The sequence below is a fragment of the Oppia nitens genome, unplaced genomic scaffold (genome assembly GCF_028296485.1).
Source record: "Oppia nitens isolate AA-2021 unplaced genomic scaffold, nextdenovo-longstitch-racon4-pilon3 scaffold4_pilon_pilon_pilon, whole genome shotgun sequence".
NCBI lineage: Eukaryota > Metazoa > Arthropoda > Arachnida > Sarcoptiformes > Oppiidae > Oppia > Oppia nitens.
In genome coordinates, this window is record NW_026533232.1 from 4,829,378 (window position 1) to 4,843,107 (window position 13,730).

A 13,730-nucleotide genomic window follows, 5' to 3' on the forward strand; every position below is an offset into this window, starting at 1 on the left:
TTATTTTTCAGTATTTTGAATTGAGAAAACATATATTTTGTATCATATTTTTGTTCGTAAATTTATTAATTAAATTAAAGATTGAATAAAAATAATAAATTATCGAAATTTCTATTGTTTAGTCATATAATATACAGTAAAAATTAATACTGTAGAGCACATAATATATAATATTTTTTATGTTTAAGTTTTACGATGATTTTTAATTAAATATATATATTTTTTGGTAGTTATTGTATAGCATTACAGTAATTGCATTGAATTTCAATTCTTACGGTATGTGTTTTTAACGCAATTTACTAAAAAACAAATATTAATAGAGGAAACTGTTGTCAAGCAATAAAAATGCTTTAAATAAGTTAATTGTTAAACATTTTATTTTAACTATACATTCAATTATATGACAATTAAGTAATTCAAAGTAAATGTAAAACAATTTTTGTACAATATTTCATAAAAAGTTATAAATACATAGTCTGTAAAAGTATTCAAACTGATTGAATTGCTGTGAAACTTAAATTCATTTATTATTTGTTATTTTAATAATAGTTAACATCAATATCTTATATATTAGTGATGACAAGTGTTTGATTGCGATAACATTGGGTTATTATTAACTTACATATTGTTTTAACTCTTATGTATAAATGCTAAACAATTATCTGTTATATACAGGTATTATGTCATACAATAGTTAAAAGTTATATTAAAATAGTCTATTGAGTAATACATTGAATGAATCATAACATAGACATAAAATATTATTAACTATCTATTTCTCATGAGTTTTATGTTTATATATAATTGATTATATAAAATATGTAAAAATGTAATAATATTTATAAATTGTAAGATTCAGCGAAAATAACTTATAACTAATATTATTGTCATTTTTTAATAGTTTAAAATTATAACTGTATTTGTTATACAATTTATTGTATATACAGTATGTGTTGTAAGTGTTGTATGTATTGAGTGTATGAATGATGTGATTGTGTGTAACGTTTGGCGCATTCGTTGAACATCTGCTCCATTGAAGAGACATTCAGTGATTGAGTTCATCCATGTTTTGAATATCATTTGATTCCTCAGTGATAGTCTTGTTGTCCATCATATCGTAGTCAATATGGATGTCAATAATCATCATAATATTGAAGGTCTGTTACTAAATACTAATTTAATATTATTTATAAATAAATATTAATAATACCGTTATATTCAAAGACAAGATTGTGATGAGTCCTATAAAGAAGGAAAAAGACTATACATTGCTTCGTATGGAAAGAGTTAACTCTCAAGACATCGACCAAACAGATCCTTCAAATAAACACATTGCCGGAGGAACTCATACCGGACTTGTCATTAATAAAAGCATAGATGATTCAAGTAATTAAATGATTTAATTAATTAATTGATTGACTAATTGATTACCAAATTTGAATCCAATGAAGAATTTAATGATAACACACCACCAGAACTGTGTCTATCGTTTAAAGTGTTTCTTATAAATAGCGAAACACAGACTCATAACCAGGAGAGCCGTCAATTGAAGTTTTGGTTCACCACTGATGTCAGCGATTCCGATAAAATGGTTTTCGCACAACAATTCTTCAGGGATTTGATTAATCCGACAAATTTTCCCAAAGACTACATTGGATTTATAATGAAGATAATGAAATTAATGCAAATTAAACACAAAAATATTAGACAAATAGATGTGGAGCTCAAACTAGTCAACGAGTTATCCGAACCGCCTTCCAGACCAAGTATGTCCACATTTATTGAATTATAGTAATATTTATAATAATAATAATAAGTGTATTACTATTGTATACTACAGTATGTATTGTCGGGTCTAAAGATATTTTCGCAAATTTTATTATTATTTTTAAAAGTGTTATCAAAAAATGCTATTTAAAGTTATTGTGAATAGAAATCTATTTATAGTAAATATACTTAATTTAGAAGAGTGTAGGCATTGCTTAACTTAAACCAATAGATAATACAGTACTACTGTAATGTATTTCATAACAGTGCCATACATTTAAAACATTGACTTTTTAAATGTATTAATACTTTAAGCAATAAATATTTAAAAACGAAAAACGTTAGCAAATATATTAAAATATCAGTTCCGTACCATTTATTCCGGCAAATATTGTATATACCGTTATATACTGTATTTGTTACATTCAATTACACACTTCAATACTTACATAATCATCTAATTACAGTATTATCATTAAGTATAGATAATATAAAATGTATAATAATGTTAATTTGAATATTTCAAGCATTGTGTAATTTAAAGGTGTCAGTAAAGTTAACATTTAAATGATTTTATGCTATGAAACAAAGTTTATTTTTTAATTATTCTCACTTAAATCAAACATTGTATTTTAACATTATAATATTTTCAATTACAGTCAAGTATTTAAGTATACCGGTATATAAAAATTTATAATTTATAAAGTTACTATACATACAAATTGAGTGCATTTTTTTATAAAATTAATATTTTAATTATAATGTACTGTAACTAGTATTAATTGAAATAGATATCTATTAATTATCGATAATTAATCCAACAAAATAACAATATATATTGATGCTGAAGCTTACTTTATTTAAATCTTATATATTATTTTAATTCAATTGAATGTTTGTTAAAAATATAAAGTTTGATCTAAAATGTTAGAGTTAGTAATACTTTTAGTAAATTATTTATATAAATGATATTATATTATACAGTATTTTATAGTATCATACCGACTGTTATACCGATTTATATTTAATAAATTTTTTAAAATCATTGACAATACAAAATACAAATGCTTTTTATTTTGGAAACAATTAAAAGCGTCAAAAAACGGTGTATTAATAAGCGTTGGAAATGAGAAAAGTGATGATAAATATTACTACTTGAGAGACATAGAGCCAAACCAACGGTGCAGACCATTGGCCTCAAAGCCATTACTCTCTTCAGGTGTTGTTTTATCCATTATTACATATTTGTGTTATTTAATTCACATTAATTTGAATTACATTTAACTCATCTAATATTTGTCACAACATTTATCAAATTTAATAATTTAAATGGAAATTCTCTGTTTTAAATAATTATTGCATTAATATTTGCATTTGATTTGAAAAATAATTAATAATAAATGTTAAATAATAACTAAAATTGAAAACTATTGTTTGAAATAACTTTTTAAAAATATTAATATGAAATTAATATGCAATTATTTAATCTATTGACAATTTGATGCATTGTTTATCTTATTAAGCATCTAATTATTAAACTATGTTTAAATGATTGCTTACTAATAAACTAATCATAACTAATGATTTATTTATTTATTGTATATTAGTGTCGATCGACGAAAGTTTTTTAGGTTCAATATCGGAGTTAAGTGAAGATAAAATACTGGGAATTATTGAATCCTCGTATCCAAACCCCATCTCATTGTCCGATATTGCAAAGTAAGTCTACATTTAATTATTATTTTTTAGTTTCTAGAGATTCAAACTTAATTAAAATGTTGTTATATTATAACACGTGTGTTACAAATATCTGAAAACACAAATATTACTAAACAATTGAAATGTCATAAATTCCCAATTTTTTATTCATTTGTTAAATTTCCGGTATTATAAGCAAAATACAATGAAATATTTTAGATAAATAATAGTATTTGTTTTACATATTTTAACGATTAATGAATTTTATAAAAAAAATCCTGAAAATACCGAAACAATATCTAATTAATCTTAATTTTTCAAAATTATATTTTAAAAATCTGAAAATTGAAACTGAAATAAAACTAATATAAATTTATTTATATATATTATTACACAAATTGTAAACATTTTATTGATTTGTCATTAATATGATGATACAGTTCAACGCAATCTACCGAAGAAGACGTATATTTTTTTATTCAAGAATTATTGTCCAAAAATTTGATCAAAACATTATCTGAAGGATTATATACTCGGGTCACACAAAATGATACAGAAGTTAAGTTAGTCCGACAAATGCCGAAAGTGGTTCGTTCAGAGCAACCAACCATTGCTATCATTACTGCACAATACTGTGAAAAATTAGCCGTCGATGCTATGATTGATAATAAAGACACTTATGTTAGATATAAAACTGAAGGTATTATTCATTACTTTAGTTATACTATTACTGTAATCATTCTGTATTACTGTAATAATGTGTTTATTTACACAAATGCTATAATAGGAGAATCAAATGTTTATACTTTGGGTAATATTGGAAACCATAGGGTAGTATCAACTAAACTGCCAGCTGTTGGTCATTCAAGAGCTGCTATGATTGCCGCCGGAAATACAACAACAAGACTTCTCGGTTTGTTTAGTAATTTTCAAATTACTTATTATTTTTTAATTATTAATTTACCGTAACTGAAATATTATGATATTATGTACATTAAATCATTTATTGAATAACATTACTTATCACATACTTATCTAATAACATACATTAATAAATACAAACACAAACGTCTGATAAAATAAACATTTAAAGATATTTTACAAATTATACTGTATTTATTGCAACATTACAACAGTTTTTTAAAAAAGTAAATAAAATATCATAGTTTATAAAGTTAATTTAAAATTTTGACAAAAAATAAATGTCCCGTAATTTAAAATTTATAAAACATACGAATAGAGGAATTATTATAGAAATATATATTATTTATACTGTACTTTTAGGAACTTTTCAATGCGTTGAATATGTATTTTTGGTTGGTATCGGGGGTGGAGTTCCTCATTATACAGATTATCACCGACACGTCAGATTAGGGGATGTTGTTGTGTCAGTTCCACCAAAAAATTTTAATGAAAATTTAAAGAAATTTGTTTACATTCATTGCGAAAGATTAAAGAACTCACCCGAAGATCCAATAAATTCATCGAATTTACTTCAAAATATAAATTCAATCGATAATTTCAATTTCCGTTTCTGGTGTCCACCTAATCTTGAGTTACAAACTATTGCTGAAGATATCTATGAAAAAGGAAATATATCCGAGAGTAAAGATTGGGAACAATATTTGGTGGAAGGAATTAATTTATTACAAGAGTCTTATCCCGAATTTTCAAGACCTCATTCTCAAACTGATAAGCTTTATATGTCTATTGGACCTAAAGATGTTATAGAGATGGCACATCCTATTGCACCCAATGATGAATATGATCCGCGAGCTAATGGTTTTCCACAAATTCATTTCGGCGCTATTGGTTCGGGACGTATGGCTGTCAAAGACGAACAGATCAGACAAGACATTGCATCCAAATATGGTGTTATGGCCTTTGATTCTGAATTTGATTCAGTTGTTGAATCAGTTTTTGGAAATAGAAAAGACAAATATATATTCATTCGGGGAATCGCTGACTATAAGGACGGAACCCGAAGGAAGGAATGGCAGTCATATGCCGCTCTTTCGGCCGCCGCTTATATGAAAGCAATTCTTTTTTCATTGAATCCTTTTGATGACAACTAAAACTTTTTAAAATCTTATCAATTTTACTCAATATTTTATATTATTAATATATCACACGGTTTTGATAATTTTGTTACTCTATTTGAGACAAATATGATTTAGTAATTTTTAATTTATTTAATTTTAATTCAGCATTTATTATAGTTATTATTTCGAGTGTATTGGTATTTGTCACAAATTTTTATAAATATAGATTACTTACATTTTGATATTTTAATTTACTAGTAATTTAAATGAAAAGAGAGCTAAATTAGATACTTGAGTCAATTGCTTACAATGTTATCATAAATTAAGTCATTATTAATTATTAAGTGAGTATAAAACTAAACCAAATAATTTATATTATTGAATATAAATAATGCCAAAAATTACAGATTTATTCAGATGTATAAGGAATGGTCACATTAAGTCATAAACTCTGTGATTAATAACAGTTTTAAAATTTTATATTCATATATTTAATTTAATGTTAATTTATAAATATTTATGATTAAAATTAATATATAAAAATTTATTAATAATCTAATAAATATATAACTAATTAATGTAAATTTGATGAATGATATAGATTTAAAAATCCATGTTATTTATATTATTATTTATAAAGAATTATTGTAATAATATAATTTGCTTCAAGTCAAACAGATTTTTATGATATAAACTATTTTAATGATATACATGTAGTTTATTATAAAATGTATCAAATATATAATCATTTAACGTTATTTTAAGTTTTATTATTTTTTTGTTTACTTATGATTACTCTTAACAAAAAAACTACTTAACAAATTTATATTAAAGTAAAATTAAATACAGTTTATTATATTTAATGATTTATTGAATTAAAGCTCAACATTTATATATATACAAAATTTTTAAAAATTATAATACAGATTATTATTATATTATTAATGTATTTTAAATTAAGAAATATTGTTTAATATGTTATATTAATCGAAATAGAGTTTAATGTAAACAAAAAAAAGTTGTATTTGAAATTAATGATAAAATTGAATAAAATTTTATTAATTTATGAATTATTGTTTGAATTGGTATCACCAATGAATGCTGAGTTGTTATAACTCATGGAGTCTTTATTATTGTCAGAAATAATACTTTTAAGCGATGAGACAGCAGATGAAGATGAAGAGGGAGACGATTGTGTTTGAGATAATATGTCGTTCTTCTGCAGATCTGATTCATCTGTTTTGTTGGACAACTCATTCAATTCATTTTGACTCAAATGTTCGACTATTGCTGATCCGTAAGCGTCGCCCAAAACATTGACTGCTGTCCGAAAACGATCTAAAAGCCAATCAATTATATAAACCAGAGCCACATCCTATCAATTAAAATGTTTTGTTTTTTTAGTTAAAGTTAGTTTAGTAATTAAAAATGATATATATATATATATATATACTTCAGCGGGAAGACCAAGTGCATTAAGTACAATAACCATTGTTATTAAACCAGCCTATTATTGGTGATAATAATACAGATTAAATCAATATATAAAATAAATTAATTGTAATACCTGTGGTATTCCTGCGGCGCCCACTGAAGCAGCTGTTGCTGTGATACTAACGATAATAACTTTTGCTAAATCCATGGGCAAACCACGTGATTGTGCGATAAAAAGTGTGGCCACTGCTTCATATAATGCTGTGCCGTCCATATTAATAGTGGCTCCAATCGGAATACAGAATCGGACAACATTTCGGTTAATTTTATTTTTTTCTTCGAGACATGAGATGGTCACCGGAAGCGTTGCCGATGAAGAAGCCGTCCCAAAGGCTGTCATCAATGCTTCTGTCATTTTTCCCAAAAATATATAAGGATTCTTACGGGTAAAGAAATAGTATATTGCGGGCAACACTAATAAGCCATGAATTAATAGACCAATTATAACTGTTATAGTGAAGAGACCAACACTACTAAGCAATGTTTTTACGTCATCTACGGATACAATTCGTGGTAAAACTAAAAACATTACTCCAATTGGTGTCAATTTAATGACAATATTTGTTATCCTTAAAGTAGCTTCACTTAAACTATTGAAGAAGTTAAGCAATGGTTTGCCATCATCTTTCATGCGACCAATAATAGAGCCAAACACTATGGAAAAGACAACTAAACCCAATATATTGGTTCCGCCGCCGACTGTTGGCTTGATTTTCCACTTATAAATGTCAGTCTCGTTAGCGTTGATTATCAGAGTTGTAGTGTATTGTGCAAAACATGCCTCAACTAAGTTTGTGGGAAACAGATTTCTATGGATAGTATAATATGTTATTAATTTAATTAAAGTCAATGAAAAATCAATTACCGGATTAGATCTAAGATAGTGTCCGGTGTTGTCGTAACTCTAGGTTTTGGTCCGTCAGTACTGCGCTCGACATTTCTTCCACTGCCGGGTCTTATAATAAGTACCAAAACTATTCCTACAATTTGTTGAAATTTTATATTTATATATTGAAAATATGATATATTATTTTAGAGACAAACCTAAAAATATGGCCAAAATAGTTGTAATTAAATAATAGAGAACTGCTCTTTTGCCGATATGACCCGATAGTTTGGTATCCAGATTACCGAGAGATGAGATCAGACTCGATATAATAAGTGGTAATATTAAACACTTAAGCATTCGTAAGAAGATATCGCCCGGAAATTCCAAATACATTAAAGATCTTTCACTCCATTTGTTTGTTGTGTTTCTCACGATTATCCCGATTACGACCGCAAGGATTACTGCCGACAGTGTGGCCACAGCTAAGACATTATGTCTCAAAAATTTTGTAACTCTTTTTCCTCCACTTTTTGTATTGTATTCAACGGTTCCATATTTTGTCTCAGAAATAGTATTGTTTTTTGGATCAGTTATTTGTATAACGTTTTGAGTCATTTTAGTTAATGGGTATATAATTATTTATTTTTTAAATAAAATACTTTATTATTTAAAGTTAAGTATTTTTTAATACTTTAATTCTGTTATTTTAAATTATTTTTAACAAAAAAAATACATAAAACTTTAATGATGTTTATTATTATTATTATTTAAACGGGAAATCATAATAATATGTGATTAGAAATTAATTGATATTAAATTATTATCTTATGATAAAAAGTTCTTATATTTAATATTATAGAGTATAACAGTGTAACTGTAATAATGTATAATAAGTATCAATACAATAATTCATAGACTTTATTGATAAAAATATGTTACGAAAATGTTATAGATATGATATATGAAACTTTTACATTTGAAAAGTTCACAGTATTCAAACATTAATATCAATTAGACATTTATGACATGTTTAATAATATATTAAATAATATGAAATGTTTAAACAGAGAGTCAATATTTGTTTAAACATTGAAAAGCAAAGAATAAATGAAACAAACAATTAAATGATGACTGACTTCAATGGATTCAATGGATTCACATAAAAAATCAACTAAACTAATGATTAGACTTTTACTGACTTTTAACGACATGTTTTAGTTATTTTGCGCCCAAAAACAAAACAACTTTTAAAGAGATCCTTGAATTGAGAGAATGAGTGCTTATTATCCAATGGTTTCGTTATTTTAACATAAAAGCAAATCCTGAAAATCTAGTTTTTTCTATAATATATTTCAAGTTTACTCAATCAATACAAACAATAATAATAATAGTACTATAAATCTAATTCAAACACAAATATTTTCAATAATTTACAGTACTTTTAATTTCAGCTGATTTCAAATGTCAGTGATTATAGGAAAATACATTTTTTAATAAGTTGTTAAAAACTGTTGAATACTTTGTACACAAAATCATGATTGAAATAATTTACAATAATATTAGTTATTTGACGCCCCGATAAAAACTATTTGTTACAGAAAAATCATTTAAAACATGCAATAATTTTTTAATAAAACATTAAATTTAAGTTTACTAATTAATTATTATCTTATTATTATTTTTATGTTAAGATTTTTTTGTTTAGATCAAGGATTTTTGAGGTGTTTATTATTATTATTATTATTATTACTGTATTATAGTATATATAATGAATCTAACAAAAGACTTAAGTATACAGTATACACAAAATTTATATATAAAACAATTATAAATAATAATAATATAAATTTGCATATAAAATTTTCTCAATTATATGAAATTTTAATATTTTTGTTGTGTAAAATAATTAGCTATTAAATAAACATTAAGTTTATATTTTTGTTTTAAGTACAGTACTATCTATTATGCTATTGTCTTACTTGTGGTTAATTTATCTGCAAATTTGGTTAAAATATTATTAGTTTACAAAATAATAATACACTGATATAATAAAATATATAATAATTAAGGATTATTTATTATCAAATATAAATAGATAGCATTTATCATAAAATTAGGTCATTGGCTCCGATATCCCTCTAAAACTTAGTTTAGAAAGCATTTCACTTATTATTACACAAATAAAAACTAATGAAAAGTCCGATAGATATTATCTCATGTTTTCAAACATTACTGAGAAAACTTGCTTTTAGTATAAATACAAAATTGCTGATCATATGATTTGTAAATACTATTATACTGTATATACTATATAATATATTATATATACAGTATAATATATTACAACAACAACAGTGCAAAACATAAATAAAAATTAATTTTTACATATTATTCAATTAATTATATGTTTGCTCTCGGGTTTGCTTCAAATTGATATTAAGACATACCTTAAAAATTATAAATTTTTATATTTAATTCATATTTTTGTTTTAAATTTTGTTATATTATATACCATGTATTTATAAATTAACAAAAATATTATATATTAATAAAACAATATATACATTATAGTTATAATTTTTTATTTAATTATATTTAACAATTTATTTTATTATATTTGTAAAAATAATAATATTATAAATTATTATTATTACTGTATAAATATCTTTAGACAATCGCAAAAATATTTAATTTGAATTAATTTAGTAAAAAACAATTATTAAAGTATTAAGAAACATAAAAATTATATATTGTTTATAACATTTGTATATAAGATTTATTGTTTAAAATACTGTAATTTATATTAAAAATTAGACAAAGGCTAGGATGTGGTGATGGCATATAATACAGTATTTCATACAATTCATAAAATATATTATAATATCTAATTTAAATTTTTAACTAAATTGCTAACGAGATATTTTTAATGCTTTTTTGCTTATTTTTTAGTAGCAAACCATGTCTATAATTTTTTTTAAATGTTTGTTAGATATAAAACATGTATAACCCTGAATTCATACATAATTAACCCTATTTTGTGGTTCTTGTGTTTTAAATTTAATTTTACTTTTTTAATATTCAACAATTTATGTAAAAATGCATTTTTCTTAATAGTCACATATTATAGCTTTATTATAGTTAAATATTAGAATATATTTTATACAGATATTAAATATAATATACTTATTAATAATTTTAATAAATTTTAATTTTATGTTAAAAAATATTTATTTATTTATTTTCAATATTTATATAGGCCTATAAAAATCCAGCTTAATCTGAATAAAAATATTTTTTAATAAAAATAATAAATATTTTTTTAAATTAATAAAATAATTAAGTATATTTTAACATTTAATTTTTTGATTTATTTTTTATATATTTTATTTATTTATGTAATTTTAATATTTTTGTTGTCAAGTAAAAGGTATTCAAATTACATAATTTGTAATTTAATGCAATGCATAGCATATGCAATGTGTTTAATATTGTTTTGATTGATTACTGCAATATTAATACGACCGTCAAGTGTGGCATAAATAGCAAACTGTTGTTTGAGTTGAAAAACTTGTGTTTGAGAAAAGCCAGTGAAACCATACATTCCTCTTTGATTTGCCATAAAATCCCAGTTAGTCTTCCCATCAGACAATCGATTCAATTCATTAATCAATTGATTCCTTATATCTTGAATTCTTGTATACATATTGTTGACATCAATAAACCATTGGCTCCTCAAATGATGATCACTAAGTAGATGATGGACGACAAGAGCGCCCCAATTGGGTGGATGTGAATAAATGGGACGAATGATTGCCTTGAGTTGAGTCAACACATTATGTGCCTCTTGTTTGGTCTGACAGACAATACTTAAGGCACCGATTCTGTCGCCATAGAGTCCCATATTCTTAGCAAATGTCATCGCAATTGCCATTTGATTAACCCGTTTAGCAAATAAAGTGTTAACGACTCCATCCCTTTGCAAATCTCCCGAAGCAAATCCCTGATAAGCGCAGTCTAAAAATGGGAATAACTTTTTCCTTTGGATGACATCAATAATTTGGTTCCACTGGTCTAGTGTTGGGTCAATACCTGTCGGGTTGTGGGCTATTGAGTGCAAAACTACTACAGAGTAGTCAATCATGTTTTCAAAGTCATTGATTAGACCCTCAAAGTCGAGGTTCAAAGTTCTTTGATTCCAATATCTGTAATGTTTTATTTGAAAGCCTGAGTTAGAGAATACCTGATTGTGTGGACTCCATGTCTGGTACGGTATGTAAACAGTTTTATTGACTGACACCAACTCATAGAGAAATATGGCTCCGATTCTCAAAGATCCGGTTCCTCCGAGTCCTTGAACTGTGGCGTGTCTTTCATTAATGATAACATCTGAGTCTTCGCCATAAATAAATTTGGCGACACTTTGGCGAAAGTCTTTGAAGCCCTCAATCGGTGCATATTCTTTGCTGCAATTCTTTGTGAATAACATTTGCTCGCAATTGATAACACTTTGCGGAACAAATGACTGTCCATTTTGATCCCTAAAGACACCAATACTTAAATTTATTTTATTATCTCTTTTGTCGTTAACGTATTCTTCTTGAACGCCATATATTTTGTCGGATTCAGCCCTCACTACACAACTAAACCAATTCATATCAATACTTTGTTATCACAATATTAATATTGCTTTCAATTAATTTGATAATTAAAAATAATAATAAATATAATAAACAAAATAAACTAAAAATTGTTTAAAATTATATAAAAATAATATAATAAATTCAAGGTCTAACTTCTAAAGTGTTCATAAAAACTGGTTTATATAAAATATTTTATCATTAAAGAAAATTAATATTTCTATAAGAAATAATATACATATATAAATAAATGTAATATTGTATATCTTTTATTATTTTTATTTAAAATATTGATTATTTTGGTAAAAATTCGGTATATGTAACCCATTTGTTGTTGAAATTTCACGCGCGCTGTTAAAACTATTAAGTTTATGACAAATGCAGTACTATTTTATTACTTTATGTTAGGTTAGGTTGGGGTGGGTGTAGAGGGTTAGGAAGTTGTGTCTGGGGAGGGAAGGAACAGGAGGTGAGGGCTGGTATCTAAAACTTGTTAAATTGTCATTTTAAAAGCGTTTAAAACTTCAACAACAAATGGGTTACATATACCGAAGCTGTTATTTTAATATAATATTTAAATATTGATTATAAATAATTGATAAACATTTTGAATATTATTGAAAATGTCAAACATTCTTAACAATACTTAATATGTATTACATATACTTTAGTATATTTGTATATTCATTGCATTTTAACAATTAAAAAGTATTTAATTATATATAGTTTTTAAGATTTTATAGCTCTCTTGTACTTAAATACGATTTAAAAAAGATATTTTAAAAAATAAAATAAATAAGTAATCTTATTATAAACGTATAGAAAAAACTATAATTACAACTATATTGTTATGTTAATAATGCAATATTAATTATTCAATAATATCTAACTACTATTATGTTTACTATGGAGATATTTAAAAATTTAAAAGCTGAATAAAATTAAAACTTAAAATTATGTCGACATCGACATTTAGATACTCTAAAATTAATAATTTAAAAAATAATAATCTTGATATTTATAAAAAATATAATTTAGTAAACATATAGCTGTACTATGTAAATTTTTATATTGAAACATTAACAAAACTATTGTTTAATCAATTATATAATATTGTAATTAATTTTTCAATATTAAACTTAAATATAAATTTTTTAAAACTAATTACTGAAGAAAAAAATTAAAATAAAATTATTTCATCGAATAACAAACATTTATTGAATAAAATTTATTTAATAATACAATACTTAATATAATATGAAA

At 24.5% G+C, this 13,730-nt stretch overlaps 3 protein-coding genes across 6 annotated transcripts; 1 reads left to right on the top strand and 2 right to left on the bottom strand.

Moving 5' to 3' along the window:
* Positions 1-954: 954 nt before the first annotated feature.
* Positions 955-5,669, top strand: LOC128959513 (uncharacterized). Of its 4 annotated transcripts, XM_054305480.1 has the most exons (8): positions 955-1,157; positions 1,225-1,386; positions 1,452-1,766; positions 2,861-2,986; positions 3,375-3,486; positions 3,906-4,165; positions 4,253-4,378; positions 4,750-5,669. In XM_054305480.1, the coding sequence occupies exons 1-8, from the start codon at positions 1,127-1,129 to the stop codon at positions 5,538-5,540; spliced, it is 1,923 nt and encodes a 640-aa protein (XP_054161455.1). In that variant the 5' UTR covers positions 955-1,126; the 3' UTR covers positions 5,541-5,669. The 4 variants fall into 4 exon arrangements, with proteins under 4 accessions (XP_054161455.1, XP_054161454.1, XP_054161457.1 ...); XM_054305479.1 differs by having other exon boundaries at positions 3,906-4,378; XM_054305482.1 differs by lacking the exon at positions 2,861-2,986.
* A 901-nt stretch (positions 5,670-6,570) lies between these two features.
* Positions 6,571-8,453, bottom strand: LOC128960272 (excitatory amino acid transporter 3-like). The gene is made up of 5 exons (XM_054306343.1): positions 8,046-8,453; positions 7,867-7,981; positions 7,075-7,810; positions 6,961-7,014; positions 6,571-6,882 (listed from the first exon to the last, which is right to left on the bottom strand). The coding sequence occupies exons 1-5, from the start codon at positions 8,443-8,445 to the stop codon at positions 6,571-6,573; spliced, it is 1,617 nt and encodes a 538-aa protein (XP_054162318.1). The 5' UTR covers positions 8,446-8,453.
* A 2,795-nt stretch (positions 8,454-11,248) lies between these two features.
* On the bottom strand, positions 11,249-12,484 carry LOC128959897 (aspartate aminotransferase, mitochondrial-like). The gene has a single exon (XM_054305925.1). The coding sequence runs from the start codon at positions 12,482-12,484 to the stop codon at positions 11,267-11,269; it is 1,218 nt and encodes a 405-aa protein (XP_054161900.1). The 3' UTR covers positions 11,249-11,266.
* Positions 12,485-13,730: the final 1,246 nt, after the last annotated feature.